Below are 17,000 nucleotides of genomic sequence, written 5' to 3'. Positions count from 1 at the left end.
ACACTAATAATACAGACCATAGTACAGGTTCCACTCTTACCCACAGTTATCACTTCCAGGGGAACCCATGGAGTCCTAGAAAATGTGCAGATTGAGACGGGTATCAGCCAAGGACGGGGGCATGGCAACTGGTGTGTGTGTGAGAGAGAGAGATCAGACTAGCTAGCTTTTAACAAGTGATAGTGCACCTCTCAGGGTTTTCACATCAGCACCATACAGTCTTGCATGGCGGTTCATTACAAAATACAGAACATTGCACTTCTGTAGTAAAATAGAGATGAGGAAGGAACACTCCTGTATCTATAGTCTATAGATACTTAGCTTAATCCTAGGTTCTGAGAACAACAGCTGACTGGCAACACTCTGCAATGCCCATAAGCAGTCAATAGTCACTTTTCCAAAATGGACACTAAGAATTGCCCCTTGAAGTATGTTTGCTTATATAAATGATTGGATCAACTATTCCCAGACTTTGAGATTTCTTGTAAAAATGCAGGGGCAACGTCGCTCAACACGACCATTGCCATGACAAAAGTTTGTGTCAAGGCCTCCCAAGTCGCTCAGCGGTCTAAGGCCTGAGCCGTCACTGCAGACCTGGGTTCGATCTCAGGCAGTGTCACAAACGACTGTGACCGGGAGCCTCATAGGGCAGCGCAAAATTGGCCCAGTGTTGTCCGGGTTAGGGGAGTGTTTGGCAGGTGGGGCTTTATTTGCCTGATCGCGCTCTAGCAACTCCTAGTGGCGGGCCTGGCCCCTACAGGCTGACCTCGGTCGTCAGTTGAACGATGTTTTCTCCGACACATTGGTACAGTTGGCTTCTGGGTTAAGTGGGCGGGTGTTAAGAAGCGCGGCTTGGCGTGTCATATTTCGGAGGATGTACGGCTCGACCTACACCTCTCCCGAGCCCATTGGGGAGTTGCAGCGATGACACAAGATCATAATTGGATCGTAATTGGATATCACGAAATTGCAGAGAAAAAGTGGGTAAAATACAAAAACTATTTTTGTAAAGTTCTAATTTTGTCAAATGCTATGGATAATCAAACCACAGTTTCAGATGTATTGAGAAATACACTGCTATGTCAAACTCCTCAGACAGTCAGAGGATATCTGGGTGACAGTTCAAATCCACAACCCAACGGTCTCTGACTGTGCGGGAAAGAGATTTGGCGCGCTTCCAAAAAGACGGATTACAAACACGATCTGCACTGTTCCGGGACAAACTAGAGAACATGGGAAACCCATCCAGAGGACTGGACAGACAGGAGAAAAGCTTCTTACTAGATTTCCCTTTACACACTACTCAGAAGTGGCAAGGGAGGAACATATTTCATGACGACAAATTCATATATTTTCAATCAGCTAAAAAATGGGCGGTATTCTACAAATTTGCAACAAAAAGACAATGAAAAAAACCAGCTAACCATAGAAACAGTCTCCACTGAAATGTTAAAACCTCATGTTCGTCCAGCATGCTATATAAAAAGCAGTATCACTCACCATTCCCAAACACCCAATCTAGTAATTACCTAGCAGCGCTACATAAACATATGTACAACTAACAATGATAACCAAAACAGAAAAAGAAAAATGGAGGAATCTCATGCCTTAACATCTCCCATGCTACAGCGGTGTTGGCACTAGATGCCGACATATTAAACATGTTCAATAAAAAGAAATGTCTATGACATAGAGGCGATAACAACGCCTTCCTGTTTTAATGCACACGCCCCCTTTTGCCACAAACATGTACAAAAAAACGTTAAAAAAGTGCTGTCAGTTGGTGTGGATGGGGAGAGTATGTGACAGACGAGGGTTGGGGAGAGTATGTGACAGACGAGGGTTGGGGAGAGTATGTGACAGACGAGGGTTGGGGAGAGTATGTGACAGACGAGGGTTGGGGAGAGTATGTGACAGACGAGGGTTGGGGAGAGTATGTGACAGACGAGGGTTGGGGAGAGTATGTGACAGACGAGGGTTGGGGAGAGTATGTGACAGACGAGGGTTGGGGAGATGTGACAGACGAGGGTTGGGGAGAGTATGTGACAGACGAGGGTTGGGGAGAGTATGTGACAGACGAGGGTTGGGGAGAGTATGTGACAGACGAGGGTTGGGGAGAGTATGTGACAGACGAGGGTTGGGGAGAGTATGTGACAGACGAGGGTTGGGGAGAGTATGTGACAGACGAGGGTTGGGGAGAGTATGTGACAGACGAGGGTTGGGGAGAGTATGTGACAGACGAGGGTTGGGGAGAGTATGTGACAGACGAGGGTTGGGGAGAGTATGTGACAGACGAGGGTTGGGGAGAGTATGTGACAGACGAGGGTTGGGGAGAGTATGTGACAGACGAGGGTTGGGGAGAGTATGTGACAGACGAGGGTTGGGGAGAGTATGTGACAGACGAGGGTTGGGGAGAGTATGTGACAGACGAGGGTTGGGGAGAGTATGTGACAGACGAGGGTTGGGGAGAGTATATGACAGACGAGGGTTGGGGAGAGTAGTGACAGACGAGGGTGAGAGTATGTGACAGACGAGGGTTGGGGAGAGTATGTGACAGACGAGGGTTGGGGAGAGTATGTGACAGACGAGGGTTGGGGGAGGTGACAGGAGAGTATGTGACAGACGAGGGTTGGGGAGAGTATGTGACAGACGAGGGTTGGGGAGAGTATGTGACAGACGAGGGTTGGGGAGAGTATGTGACAGACGAGGGTTGGGGAGAGTATGTGACAGACGAGGGTTGGGGAGAGTATGTGACAGACGAGGGTTGGGGAGAGTATGTGACAGACGAGGGTTAGGCTTTCTCAGCCTACAGGCTCTTCTTCCAAAGACACAAAGCCTTCTCTCAATGCCTGCCGAACCCTTTCTGATCCTTTAGTTGATGTGTCTATGGTCTCTAGTCTGTTTAATTCACTGGTGCTGTCACAGAGACGGTGGGGAGAGTATTCCTACGACACGCTGGAGCAGCGGATGCTGGGGGAACCCATTTGCATGAGCACCTTGTCCAGCCACTGCAGGGGACCGTTGAGGTGCAGCTCGATCCAACAAGGGGTGCTGGTCACGGTCTGTCGCCTGGATAGAGACACCGAAGAGGAGGAGGAGGAGACATAAGAGATAGGATAGTTCACTGCAGGACACAATCAACTAGGATCTGGATTATACCTGTATGACAGTGACAAAGACTCATCCATTTTCTTGTAGGTTTTCAACACAGTGTGTGAGTTTGTGAATAAGACTTGCATAAGAACAGCCCTTAGCTTTGGTATATTGGCCATATACCACACACCCTTGTGCCTTATTGCTTAAATATATCATACAACTCAAAGCAGATCCTTCTCAGTGGGAGGAGGAACCGCCCCCATTTTTCAATTTTCGCCGAAATGACATACCCAAATCTAACTGCATGTAACTCAGGCCCTAAAGCAAGGATATGCATGTCATTGGTACCATTTGAAAGGAAACACTTTGAAGTTTGTGGAAATGTGAAAGGAATGTAGTAGAACATAACAGATCTGGTAAAAGATAATACAATGAAAAAAACAACCGTTCATTTGTATTTTTTTTGTACCATCATCTTTGAAATGCAAGAGAAAGGCCATTATGTATTATTCCAGCCCAGCTGCAATTTATATTTTGGCCACTAGATGGCAGCAGTGTATGTGCAAAGTTTTAGACTGATACAAAGAACTATTGCATTTCTGTTCAAAACAAGACTGCCCAAATGTGGGCAGTAACACTACAGTGATCTGGAACCAGGCTAGCGTAGACTGGGCAGTAATACTACAGTGATCTGGAACCAGGCTAGTGTAGACTGGGCAGTAACACTACAGTGATCTGGAACCAGGCTAGCGTAGACTGGGCAGTAATACTACGTTGGTAAAAGTCAACAGTGAACCATTGCCTTTCTGTCTGAAGGGACAAGGAGAGCACACGACGTCCCACCCTGGGACAGAAGCACAGTGCCACACTCCCTCCCTCCGCGTCTCCAGCCAGCCTCCCTCCGTGTTTCCCTCTGCGTCTCCAGCCAGCCAGCCTCCCTCCCTCCGCGTCTCCAGCCAGCCTCCCTCCCCTCCGCGTCTCCAGCCAGCCTCCCTCCCCTCCGCGTCTCCAGCCAGCCTCCCTCCCTCCGCGTCTCCAGCCAGCCTCCGCGTCTTCTGCCTCCCTCTGCGTCTTTCAGCCTCCCTCCGTGTCTTTCAGCCTCCCTCCGTGCCTTCTGCCTGCCTCCCTCGGTGTCTCCAGCCTCCCTCCGTGTCTTCTGCCTTCCTCACTCCCTCCCTCCGTGTCTTTCAGCCTCCCTCCGTGTCTTCAGCCTCCCTCCGTGTCTTTCAGCCTCCCTCCGTGTCTTTCAGCCTCCCTCCGTGTCTTCTGCCTGCCTCCCTCCGTGTCTCCAGCCTTCCTCCCTCCATCCCTCCGCGTCTCCAGCCGCCCTCCGCGTCTCCAGCCTCCCTCCGCGTCTCAGCCTCCCTCCGCGTCTCCAGCCTCCCTCCGCGTCTCCAGCCTCCCTCCGCGTCTCCAGCCTCCCTCCGCGTCTTTCAGCCTCCCTCCCTCCCTCCGTGTCTCCAGCCTCCCTCCCTCCGTGTCTCCAGCCTCCCTCCCTCCGTGTCTCCAGCCTCCCTCCGTGTCTTCTGCCTTCCTCCCTCCCTCCGTGTCTTTCAGCCTCCCTCCGTGTCTTTCAGCCTCCCTCCGTGTCTTTCAGCCTCCCTCCCTCCATGTCTCCAGCCTCCCACCGTGTCTTTCAGCCTCCCTCCCTCCGTGTCTCCAGCCTCCCACCGTGTCTTCTGCCTTCCTCCCTCCATCCCTCTGCGTCTCCAGCCTCCCTCCGCGTCTCCAGCCTCCCTCCGCGTCTCCAGCCTCCCTCCGCGTCTCCAGCCTCCCTCCGCGTCTCCAGCCTCCCTCCGCGTCTTTCAGCCTCCCTCCCTCCCTCCCTCCGTGTCTCCAGCCTCCCTCCCTCCCTCCGTGTCTCCAGCCTCCCTCCCTCCCTCCGTGTCTCCAGCCTCCCTCCCTCCGTGTCTCCAGCCTCCCTCCCTCCGTGTCTCCAGCCTCCCTCCCTCCGTGTCTCCAGCCTCCCTCCCTCCAGCCTCCCTCCCTCCGTGTCTCCAGCCTCCCTGCCTCCGTGTCTCCAGCCTCCCCCGTGTCTCCAGCCTCCCCCGTGTCTCCAGCCTCCCCCGTGTCTCCAGCCTCCCCCGTGTCTCCAGCCTCCCCCGTGTCTCCAGCCTCCCTCCCTCCCTCCGTGTCTTTCAGCCTCCCTCCCTCCGTGTCTTCTGCCTCCCTCCCTCCCTCCGTGTCTTTCAGCCTCCCTCCGTGTCTTCAGCCTCCCTCCGTGCCTTTCAGCCTCCCTCCCTCCCTTTCAGCCTCCCTCCCTCCCTCCCTCCGTGTCTTCAGCCTCCCTCCCTCCGTGTCTCCAGCCTCCTTCCCTCCGTGTCTCCAGCCTCCCTCCCTCCCTCCGTGTCTCCAGCCTCCCTCCCTCCGTGTCTCCAGCCTCCCTCCCTCCCTCCGTGTCTCCAGCCTCCCTCCCTCCGTGTCTCCAGCCTCCCTCCCTCCGTGTCTCCAGCCTCCCTCCCTCCGTGTCTCCAGCCTCCCTCCCTCCGTGTCTCCAGCCTCCCTCCCTCCGTGTCTCCAGCCCCCTTCCCTCCGTGTCTCCAGCCCCCTTCCGTGTCTTCTGCCTCCCTCCCTCCGTGTCTCCTGCCTCCCTCCCTCCGTGTCTCCTGCCTCCCTCCCTCCCTCCGTGTCTTTCAGCCTCGCTCCGTGTCTTTCAGCCTCGCTCCGTGTCTTTCAGCCTCGCTCCCTCCCTCCCTCCGTGTCTCCTGCCTCCCTCCGTGTCTCCTGCCTCCCTCCGTGTCTCCTGCCTCCCTCCGTCCGTGTCTCCAGCCTCGCCCCGTGTCTCCAGCCTCCCTCCCTCCCTCCGTGTCTCCAGCCTCCCTCCCTCCCTCCGTGTCTCCAGCCTCCCTCCCTCCCTCCGTGTCTCCAGCCTCCCTCCCTCCGTGTCTCCAGCCTCCCTCCCTCCGTGTCTCCAGCCTCCGTCCCTCCCTCCGTGTCTCCAGCCTCCCTCCCTCCCTCCAGCCTCCCCCGTGTCTCCAGCCTCCCTCCCTCCCTCCGTGTCTTTCAGCCTCCCTCCCTCCGTGTCTTCTGCCTCCCTCCCTCCCTCCGTGTCTTCAGCCTCCCTCCCCCGTGTCTCCAGCCTCCCTCCCTCCCTCCGTGTCTTCTGCCTCCCTCCCTCCCTCCGTGCCTTTCAGCCTCCCTCCCTCCCTCCGTGTCTTCAGCCTCCCTCCCTCCCTCCGTGTCTCCAGCCTCCCTCCCTCCGTGTCTCCAGCCTCCCTCCCTCCGTGTCTCCAGCCTCCCTCCCTCCGTGTCTCCAGCCTCCCTCCCTCCGTGTCTCCAGCCTCCCTCCCTCCGTGTCTCCAGCCTCCCTCCATCCGTGTCTCCAGCCTCCCTCCCTCCGTGTCTCCAGCCTCCCTCCCTCCGTGTCTCCAGCCTCCCTCCCTCCGTGTCTCCAGCCCCCTTCCCTCCGTGTCTCCAGCCCCCTTCCCTCCGTGTCTCCAGCCCCCTTCCCTCCGTGTCTCCAGCCCCCTTCCCTCCGTGTCTCCAGCCCCCTTCCCTCCGTGTCTCCAGCCCCCTTCCCTCCGTGTCTCCAGCCCCCTTCCCTCCGTGTCTCCAGCCCCCTTCCCTCCGTGTCTCCTGCCTCCCTCCCTCCGTGTCTCCTGCCTCCCTCCCTCCGTGTCTTTCAGCCTTGCTCCGTGTCTTTCAGCCTCCTCCGTGTCTTTCAGCCTCCCTCCCTCCCTCCGTGTCTCCTGCCTCCCTCCGTGTCTCCTGCCTCCCTCCGTGTCTCCTGCCTCCCTCCGTCCGTGTCTCCAGCCTCCCTCTCTCCCTCCGTGTCTCCAGCCTCCCTCCCTCCCTCCGTGTCTCCAGCCTCCCTCCCTCCCTCCGTGTCTCCAGCCTCCCTCCCTCCCTCCGTGTCTCCAGCCTCCCTCCCTCCCTCCGTGTCTCCAGCCTCCCTCCCTCCCTCCGTGTCTCCAGCCTCCCTCCCTCCCTGCGTGTCTCCAGCCTCGCCCCGTGTCTCCAGCCTCCCTCCCTCCGTGTCTCCAGCCTCCCTCCGTGTCTCCTGCCTACCTCCCTCCGTGTCTCCAGCCTCCCTCCCTCCGTGTCTCCAGCCTCCCTCCCTCCCTCCGTGTCTCCAGCCTCCCTCCCTCCCTGCGTGTCTCCAGCCTCGCCCCGTGTCTCCAGCCTCCCTCCCTCCGTGTCTCCAGCCTCCCTCCCTCCGTGTCTCCTGCCTACCTCCCTCCGTGTCTCCTGCCTACCTCCCTCCCTCCCTCCGTGTCTCCAGCCTCGCCCCGTGTCTCCAGCCTCCCTCCCTCCCTCCGTGTCTCCAGCCTCCCTCCCTCCCTCCGTGTCTCCAGCCTCCCTCCCTCCCTCCGTGTCTCCAGCCTCCCTCCCTCCCCCTCCGTGTCTCCAGCCTCCCTCCCTCCCTCCCCCTCCGTGTCTCCAGCCTCCCTCCCTCCCTCCCCCTCCGTGTCTCCAGCCTCCCTCCCTCCCTCCCTCCCCCTCCGTGTCTCCAGCCTCCCTCCCTCCCTCCCCCTCCGTGTCTCCAGCCTCCCTCCCTCCCTCCGTGTCCCCAGCCTCCCTCCGTGTCTCAGCCTCCCCCGTGTCTCCAGCCTCCCCCGTGTCTCCAGCCTCCCCCGTGTCTCCAGCCTCCCCCGTGTCTCCAGCCTACCCCACTCTACCCTCCCCTCTTTCCTGCATTCCATCCCCCTTACACAACTCCCTCTCTGTCTCAGCCCTGTGTGCTGGGCTGAGCTGGTCTTTTTCTTATTGTGGAAACACATGTAAAATTTATCAATGGCTGCTGATGGAAAACGTCTGTACAAATGTACCTACGGCATGCGCATGATTAGTTCATTACAACTAAATATTTGAGTGAGGGATTGCACAGGGGAAAAAGAAGCATAGCTGGGCAGTGACTAAAAATGAAACCATCGGTGGATTAAAGCAAGAGAAAATGGTTCATTATTTTGTTTCCATTCTCTCCCCCTCACGTTCCCTTGGCGTCCTGGCACTTGGGAGAAACAGTTGAAATAAAAGTAGCCACTTCAGACCGGCTTGGGCTATTGATCTCAATACCTCTCCTCCCGGTTCCCCCCACGTCTCCTTGACATTAAACCCCCCCACTGTGTGTCTGCCAGAGAACTACTAGCAGCCATACTCCTGCTTCCCTCACTGTGTGTCTGCCAGAGAACTACTAGCAGCCATACTCCTGCTTCCCTCACTGTGTGTCTGCCAGAGAACTACTAGCAGCCATACTCCTGCTTCCCTCACTGTGTGTCTGCCAGAGAACTACTAGCAGCCATACTCCTGCTTCCCTCACTGTGTGTCTGCCAGGCCAGAGAACTACTAGCAGCCATACTCCTGCTTCCCTCACTGTGTCTCTGCCAGGCCAGAGAACTACTAGCAGCCATACTCCTGCTTCCCCCACTGTGTGTCTGCCAGGCCAGAGAACTACTAGCAGCCATACTCCTGCTTCCCTCACTGTGTGTCTGCCAGGCCAGAGAACTACTAGCAGCCATACTCCTGCTTCCCCACTGTGTGTCTGCCAGGCCAGAGAACTACTAGCAGCCATACTCCTGCTTCCCTCACTGTGTCTGCCAGGCCAGAGAACTACTAGCAGCCATACTCCTGCTTCCCTCACTGTGTCTCTGCCAGGCCAGAGAACTACTAGCAGCCATACTCCTGCTTCAACCTCACTGTGTCTGCCAGGCCAGAGAACTACTAGCAGCCATACTCCTGCTTCCCTCACTGTGTCTCTGCCAGGCTAGAGAACTACTAGCAGTCATACTCCAGCACAGTCCACAGTGATGAATGATATATCAAGACAGCAGCTCTGTCTGTCAGAGCACTTCATCATTATAGAGGATGAGAAGAAGAGGAGAAGAGAGAGGAGAAGAGAGAGGAGGAGAAGAGAGAGGAGAAGAAGAGAGGAGAAGAAGAGGAGGAGGAGAAGAGGAGGAGGAGAAGACAGAGGTGGGTAGCTGTGATCACAATAGATGAATGCTTATTGTTCTAGGAATACAGAGGGGGAAGCAAGGACTTGAAAAAAGGCCTCTAGAGTGTAAGGACCGACTCCTGCATGAGCCACTGTATACAATAACCTATCAGGGTGTTCTGTCTCTGCTACCATCAGACTCCTGCATGAGCCACTGTATACAACAACCTATCAGGGTGTTCTATTTAATATCCCAGACTGTCTCTGCTACCATCAGACTCCTGCATGAGCCACTGTATACAATAACCTATCAGGGTGTTCTATTTAATATCCCAGACTGTCTCTGCTACCATCAGACTCCTGAATGAGCCACTGTATACAACAACCTATCAGGGTGTTCTGTCTCTGCTACCATCAGACTCCTGCATGAGCCACTGTATACAAGAACCTATCAGGGTGTTCTGTCTCTGCTACCATTAGACTCCTGAATGAGCCACTGTATACAATAACCTATCAGGGTGTTCTGTCTCTGCTACCATCAGACTCCTGAATGAGCCACTGTATACAATAACCTATCAGGGTGTTCTGTCTCTGCTACCATCAGACTCCTGCATGAGCCACTGTATACAACAACCTATCAGGGTGTTCTGTCTCTGCTACCATTGGACTTCTGAATGAGCCACTGTATACAACAACCTATCAGGGTGTTCTGTCTCTGCTACCATCAGACTCCTGCATGAGCCACTGTATACAATAACCTATCAGGGTGTTCTATTTAATATCCCAGACTGTCTCTGCTACCATCAGACTCCTGCATGAGCCACTGTATACAAGAACCTATCAGGGTGTTCTGTCTCTGCTACCATCAGACTCCTGCATGAGCCACTGTATACAATATCCTATCAGGGTGTTCTGTTTAATATCCCAGACTGTCTCTGCACCCCTCAGACATCCCACATAGTTATTTAACCTTGCACCCCTCAGTCATCCCTCATAGTTTCTCCATTCCTGTACCGTCTCATCTGAATCACCTATTCAGCTAATCAGGTAGGAGCATGGTATCAACGACCGACAGGGGGGACTCTGGTTTAATACATTAACCCTTAATGAGAGCGTGTCGCTGTGGACTGTGTGTTACCTGTACTCTGCTCCCCAGCCCTTGACGAAGCTCATGCGGATGGTGCACATCCTGGTGAGCTGGTAGACCGCCTCGAAGCCCTGGTTCACCGACTGGGCCAGCAGGGCAGCAAACTCCTGGTTGTTAAAGATCTTCAGGTTGCAGCCTACGGAACCGTCACACAACCGTCCGACAAACCGTTACCGTCAAGACACAATGAATGAGGTGTGTGTGTCGTACGTGTGTGAGCGTGTATGTGTGTGAGCGTGTATGTGTGTGAGCGTGTATGTGTGTGAGCGTGTGTGTGTGAGCGTGTGTGTGTATGTGTGTGAGCGTGTATGTGTGTGAGCGTGTGTGTGTATGTGTGTGAGCGTGTATGTGTGTGAGCGTGTGTGTGTATGTGTGTGAGCGTGTATGTGTGTGAGCGTGTATGTGTGTGAGCGTGTGTGTGTGTGAGCGTGTGTGTGTGCGTGTATGTGTGTGAGCGTGTATGTGTGTGAGCGTGTGTGTGTGTGAGCGTGTGTGTGTATGTGTGTGAGCGTGTATGTGTGTGAGCGTGTGTGTGTGTGAGCGTGTGTGTGTATGTGTGTGAGCGTGTATGTGTGTGAGCGTGTATGTGTGTGAGCGTGTGTGTGTGTGAGCGTGTGTGTGTGCGTGTGTGTGTATGTGTGTGAGCGTGTATGTGTGTGAGCGTGTGTGTGTTGGTGAGTAACCACACTCATTGTGGAAATTAACCTACTGTGTGTCAACCTTTTGTCTCGCTCTCTTTGCCACACACACACACACACACACCCTTCTCAGCTCTCACCTGGGGGGATCTTGCAGACCGTGGCGGGGTGCCAGCCGTAACGCTGGTTACAGTTGGGACTCTGGACGAAGATGGCACTGTCGCTGAGGCACTCTGCAAACACCTCTCCTCCAATATAGTACAAACGTACCCCTCTGCCTGCAGACATACAGACAACCATCTGTCTAGAACCAGAACCACTCCTGATGTGAACACACAGACCATTCAATTCTGAACACGGATGACAACGAACATGTGATGTATACCTAAATACAGTGCATTCAGAAGGTATTCAGACCCTTTGACCTTTCCCACTTTGTTACGTTAGCCTTATACTAAAATGGATTAAAATCATCCCCCCCCCTCATCAATCTACACACAATACTCTATAATGAAAAAGCAACATTTATTTTACATTTTTACAAATGTATTAAAAATAGAAAACTGGAATATCACATTTCCATCAGTATTCAGACCCTTTACTCAGCACTTTGTTGAAGCACCTTTGGCAGCGATTACAGACTCAAGTCTTCTTAGGTATGATGCTACAAGCTTGACACACCTGTATTTGGGTAGTTTCTCCCATTCTTCTCTATAGATCCTCTCAAGCTCTGTCAGCTTGGATGGTGAGCGTCGCTGCACAGCTATTTTCAGGTCTCTCCAGAGATGTTCCATCAGGTTCAAGTCCAGCCTTGGCTGGGCCACTTAAGAACATTGAGACTTGTCCCGAAGCCAGTCCTGCGTTGTCTTGGCTGTGTGCTTAGGGTCGTTGTCCTGTTGGAAAATGAACCTTTTCCCCAGTCTGAGGTCCTGAGCGCTCTGAAGCAGGTTTTAATCAAGGATCTCTGTACTTTGCTCTGTTCATCTTTCCCTAGATCCTGACTAGTCTCCCAGTCCCTGACGCTGAAAAACAATCCCACAGCATGATGCTGCCACCACCATGCTTCACCGTAGGGATAGTGCCAGGTTCCCTCCAGACGCGATGCTTGGCATTCAGATCAAAGAGAAACCAATCTTGGTTTCATCTTGGTTTCATCAGACCTGAGAAGACCTCTCTCTCATGGTCAGAGTCTTTAGGTGCCTTTTGGCAAACTCCAAGCGGGCTGTCAAGTGCCTCTTACTGAGGAGTGGCTTCCGTCTGGCCACTCTACCATAAAGGCCTGATTGATGGAGTGCTGCAGAGATGGGAGAACCTTCCAGATGACATCCATTTCCACAGAGGAACTCTGGAGCTCTGTCAGAGTGACCATTGGGTTCTTGGTCACCTCCCTGACCAAGGCCCTTCTCCCCCAATTGCTCAGTTTGGCCGGGCAGCCAGCTCTAGGAAGAGTCTTGGTGGTTCCAAACTTCTTCCATTTAAGAACGATGGAGGCCACTGTGTTCTTGGGGACCTTCAATGCTGTAGACATTTGTTTGGTACCCTTCCCCAGATCTGTGCCTCATGGCTTGGCTTTTGCCCTGACATGCACTGTCAACTGTGGGACCTTATATAGACAGGTGTGTGCGCCTTTACAAATCATGTTAAATCAATTGAATTTACCACAGGTGGACTCCAATCAAGTTGTAGAAACATCTCAAGGATGATCAATGGAAATGATACCGCTGAGTTCAATTTCGAGTCTCATAGCAAAGGGTCTGAATACTTATGTAAAATAAGGTATTCGTTTATATATATTTTTTTATACATTTGCAAACATTTCTAAAAACCTGTTAGTGCTTGGTCATTATGGGGTACTGTGTGTAATGGAATACATTTTAGAATAAATCTGTAACGTAACAAAATGTGGAAAAAGTCAAGATGACTGAATACTTTCAGAATGCACTGTATTTAGGAAACTTGTTCCCAAGTATTCCCCCCTCAAAAAATGGACATATGTGATCGTGTCTCACTGTAATCAAGGTATGAAATGATTGTTATTTTCAAATGCAATTTCATTTTGGGCTTAGCAGTGTACAAAATATTATAATTATGTTCTGGCCCCTTGACCATTCTCTCTGACAAAAATCATCCCGTGGTGTGAATCTATTTGCCCCGCCCCCCGACCTAAGGCCCCACCCCCAACCTAACCCCCACCCCCGACCTAAGCCCCCAAGGCCCCACCCCCAACCTAAGCCCCCACCCCCGACCTAAGGCCCCCACCCCGACCTAAGGCCCCCACCCCTGACCTAAGGTATTGGCTAATAAAACATCTCTTTCTCTGTACTCTGGTGTGAATAACACAATTCTGTTTCAAGTTGCTACCATGTGTGGCCAGTACAGGTGGTTCAGGTTGGAAGTAGGGGTAGTCCTAGAGTTGACTAGTTATCCCATCTAACACTGCTGTTCCATTCCACTTTCCCCTCATGTCAATGACCGAGCATCAGGGGGTTTATTTTCAAAGCGTCAGTACCGATGTGTCTGCGTGTCAGCTCCACAGCGGCGTTACGGTTGACGTTGGAGAGGAGGCCCAGGCAGAAGCGCTCTGAGTTGGAGGGGTCGGTGAAGCCGTCCACGGTGAGGGACGGCTGGGAGGCGTGGAAGGTCTCGCCCACCCGCTGGTTCAGCTCGTAGTAGGAGATAGAACACCAGAAGGCTGGTTCACAGTACATCACAGGCTGTAGGTCTGACAGACACAGGAGAGACATGGGGAAACACTTTAGATAGTTATTGAGCATCCTACTTGGGACTAAGCCTTTACCAATATCAACTATATGGGACTACTACAGAGTAAAACACAGAACACAGAGAGAGACAGACACAAACAGATAGAGACAGACACAGAGAGAGAGAGACAGACAGACAGAGAGAGACAGACAGAGACAGACAGACAGACAGAGAGAGACAGAGGTGGGTACAATGTGAAGATATAAAGACAGAGGGAGACTGAAGAGAGATAACAGCAGAGCCAGGGAAGTAGAGGACATAAAGACAGAGGAAGACTGAAGAGAGAGAGAACAGCAGAGCCAGGGAAGTAGAGGATATAAAGACAGAGGGAGACTGAAGAGAGAGAACAGCAGAGCCAGGGAAGTAGAGGACATAAAGACAGAGGAAGACTGAAGAGAGAGAGAACAGCAGAGCCAGGGAAGTAGAGGATATAAAGACAGAGGGAGACTGAAGAGAGAGAGAACAGCAGAGCCAGGGAAGTAGAGGACATAAAGACAGAGGAAGACTGAAGAGAGAGAGAACAGCAGAGCCAGGGAAGTAGAGGATATAAAGACAGAGGGAGACTGAAGAGAGAGAGAACAGCAGAGCCAGGGAAGTAGAGGACATAAAGACAGAGGGAGACTGAAGAGAGAGAGAACAGCAGAGCCAGGGAAGTAGAGGACATAAAGACAGAGGGAGACTGAAGAGAGAGAGAACAGCAGAGCCAGGGAAGTAGAGGACATAAAGACAGAGGGAGACTGAAGAGAGAGAGAACAGCAGAGCCAGGGAAGTAGAGGACATAAAGACAGAGGGAGACTGAAGAGAGAGAGAACAGCAGAGCCAGGGAAGTAGAGGACATAAAGATGGAATATGGAATAAGAAGAGAGGGAGAAAAACAACCAGGACAAAGTCTGCCAGTTCCCTCGGCCCTCACGCAGAGACAGTGGAGACAACGGCAAATTACAGGGTTCCGTAACCAAAACATTCAGCAAACGCTTGCACAGTTCTCGTAACAGCAAAGATTTATTTGTACTTTTCCTTCTAACTACTTCCAACATTTACCTTTGAAGTACAGTGAACTGTCTGGGCCCATGTGAAGGCCCAGTCTATTTGAAGTACAGTGAACTGTCTGGGCCCATGTGAAGGCCCAGTCTATTTGAAGTACAGTGAACTGTCTGGGCCCATGTGAAGGCCCAGTCTATTTGAAGTACAGTGAACTGTCTGGGCCCATGTGAAGGCCCAGTCTATTTGAAGTACAGTGAACTGTCTGGGCCCATGTGAAGGCCCAGTCTATTTGAAGTACAGTGAACTGTCTGGGCCCATGTGAAGGCCCAGTCTATTTGAAGTACAGTGAACTGTCTGGGCCCATGTGAAGGCCCAGTCTATTTGAAGTACAGTGAACTGTCTGGGCCCATGTGAAGGCCCAGTCTATTTGAAGTACAGTGAACTGTCTGGGCCCATGTGAAGGCCCAGTCTATTTGATGTACAGTGAACTGTCTGGGCCCATGTGAAGGCCCAGTCTATTTGAAGTACAGTGAACTGTCTGGGCCCATGTGAAGGCCCAGTCTATTTGAAGTACAGTGAACTGTCTGGGCCCATGTGAAGGCCCAGTCTATTTGATGTACAGTGAACTGTCTGGGCCCATGTGAAGGCCCAGTCTATTTGATGTACAGTGAACTGTCTGGGCCCATGTGAAGGCCCAGTCTATTTGAAGTACAGTGAACTGTCTGGGCCCATGTGAAGGCCCAGTCTATTTGAAGTACAGTGAACTGTCTGGGCCCATGTTGAAGGCCCAGTCTATTTGAAGTACAGTGAACTGTCTGGGCCCATGTGAAGGCCCAGTCTATTTGAAGTACAGTGAACTGTCTGGGCCCATGTGAAGGCCCAGTCTATTTGAAGTACAGTGAACTGTCTGGGCCCATGTGAAGGCCCAGTCTATTTGAAGTACAGTGAACTGTCTGGGCCCATGTGAAGGCCCAGTCTATTTGAAGTACAGTGAACTGTCTGGGCCCATGTGAAGGCCCAGTCTTTGTTTTTTTCTATAGTAGCTTGGGCCAGAAACAGTGATTTAATAAACAGGATATTATCATTGATGTCAGTGTGGGCTGACTGAGTTGGCCACAGCTCTGGGCTCAGACCGGGTTTCCTCTGTTACAATACGGAGCAGTGGACTGGCTTCCCGAGGGAGGGCTGCGGTGCAACACTTGTCCACTAGATAGCACACACACACACACACACACACACACACACACACACACACACACACACAGTCTCAATCTCACAAATAAACATCCCCAAACAGACAACCAGCTAGCAATTTTTGTATTTGTTTTTTGTCCGAGGTAACTACACAAACAAAAAAATGCTCATGCCCTCTCATCTCTCTGCAGCAGACATTTGGAGAGCAATATGTTGGCAATTTCAAATTGCAGTATTGAATGGCAACACATACAGCCTCGGCACCTAAGTATGGTGATAATATTGTATTGTAAGGTCCATGGTCATACCCAGTCCTAATGCTTACCTAAATTGCTGTGTGTTGGAGACACTGGGTTTGGTGACAGGTTGGGTGAACTGGTGTCCATGCTGTGGTTCATCAGGTGATCACTGGTCTCCCCATCTTCACTGAGATAGCCAGGTGGAGGAGTCTCTGAAACACACACACCACTAGTAAACAACAGCAAATAGAGTAAACAATGATTGGTTGGTAGGTTCCTTCTAATAACATGTCCCAAAGGCCCCTACACTGCTCCACATATGCATATTAACAACGCCCTTTGTCATTGCGCTCTCGGCCAATGCTTTTATTCAGGGAAGGGAAGGGGAACCCAGTAGAAAACAGGCTGAATGTACTGACTGAGTTGGTTCTACTCCTGACAGGCTGAATGTATTGACTGAGTTGGTTCTACTCCTGACAGGCTGAATGTACTGACTGAGTTGGTTCTACTCCTGACAGGCTGAATGTACTGACTGAGTTGGTTCTACTCCCGACAGGCTGAATGTACTGACTGAGTTGGTTCTACTCCCAACAGGCTGAATGTACTGGCTGAGTTGGTTCTACTCCCAACAGGCTGAATGTATTGACTGAGTTGGTTCTACTCCCAACAGGCTGAATGTATTGACTGAGTTGGTTCTACTCCTGACAGGCTGAATGTATTGACTGAGTTGGTTCTACTCCCAACAGGCTGAATGTATTGACTGAGTTGGTTCTACTCCCAACAGGCTGAATGTATTGGCTGAGTTGGTTCTACTCCTGACAGGCTGAATGTACTGACTGAGTTGGTTCTACTCCCAACAGGCTGAATGTACTGACTGAGTTGGTTCTACTCCCAACAGGCTGAATGTATTGACTGAGTTGGTTCTACTCCCAACAGGCTGAATGTACTGACTGAGTTGGTTCTACTCCTGACAGGCTGAATGTACTGACTGAGTTGGTTCTACTCCTGACAGGCTGAATGTACTGAATGTATTGGCTGAGTTGGTTCTGAGTTGGTTCTACTCC

The 17,000-nt window shown here is 52.4% G+C and overlaps 1 protein-coding gene and 1 long non-coding RNA gene across 2 annotated transcripts; both read right to left on the bottom strand.

Annotated features, from left to right (window-relative positions):
- Nucleotides 1-2,648: 2,648 nt before the first annotated feature.
- Nucleotides 2,649-16,451, bottom strand: LOC121842879 (mothers against decapentaplegic homolog 3). The gene is made up of 5 exons (XM_042312665.1): nt 16,023-16,451; nt 13,266-13,478; nt 10,897-11,034; nt 10,110-10,254; nt 2,649-3,069 (listed from the first exon to the last, which is right to left on the bottom strand). The coding sequence occupies exons 1-5, from the start codon at nt 16,093-16,095 to the stop codon at nt 2,946-2,948; spliced, it is 693 nt and encodes a 230-aa protein (XP_042168599.1). The 5' UTR covers nt 16,096-16,451; the 3' UTR covers nt 2,649-2,945.
- LOC121842880 lies at nt 8,316-10,103 on the bottom strand. The gene is made up of 2 exons (XR_006081348.1): nt 9,200-10,103; nt 8,316-9,137 (listed from the first exon to the last, which is right to left on the bottom strand). It is a non-coding gene; the product is annotated as an uncharacterized LOC121842880 (long non-coding RNA).
- Nucleotides 16,452-17,000: the final 549 nt, after the last annotated feature.

The sequence above is a fragment of the Oncorhynchus tshawytscha genome, unplaced genomic scaffold (genome assembly GCF_018296145.1).
Source record: "Oncorhynchus tshawytscha isolate Ot180627B unplaced genomic scaffold, Otsh_v2.0 Un_contig_12202_pilon_pilon, whole genome shotgun sequence".
In the NCBI taxonomy this organism is placed as follows: Eukaryota; Metazoa; Chordata; class Actinopteri; order Salmoniformes; family Salmonidae; genus Oncorhynchus; species Oncorhynchus tshawytscha.
Note: the sequence above shows the minus strand (reverse complement) of the source record. Positions and strands in the feature narration are given on the sequence as shown.

Bases quoted from the DNA above. Each gene is read 5' to 3' on its own strand.
- LOC121842879 (XM_042312665.1), bottom strand. From the start codon at position 16,095: ATGAACCACAGCATGGACACCAGTTCACCCAACCTGTCACCAAACCCA. The intron at 13,479-16,022 runs GTAAGCATTAGG...TGTGTCTGTCAG, and splicing joins TCCAACACACAGCAATTTAG to ACCTACAGCCTGTGATGTAC. The intron at 10,255-10,896 runs GTGAGAGCTGAG...ACGGTTCCGTAG, and splicing joins GGTCTGCAAGATCCCCCCAG to GCTGCAACCTGAAGATCTTT.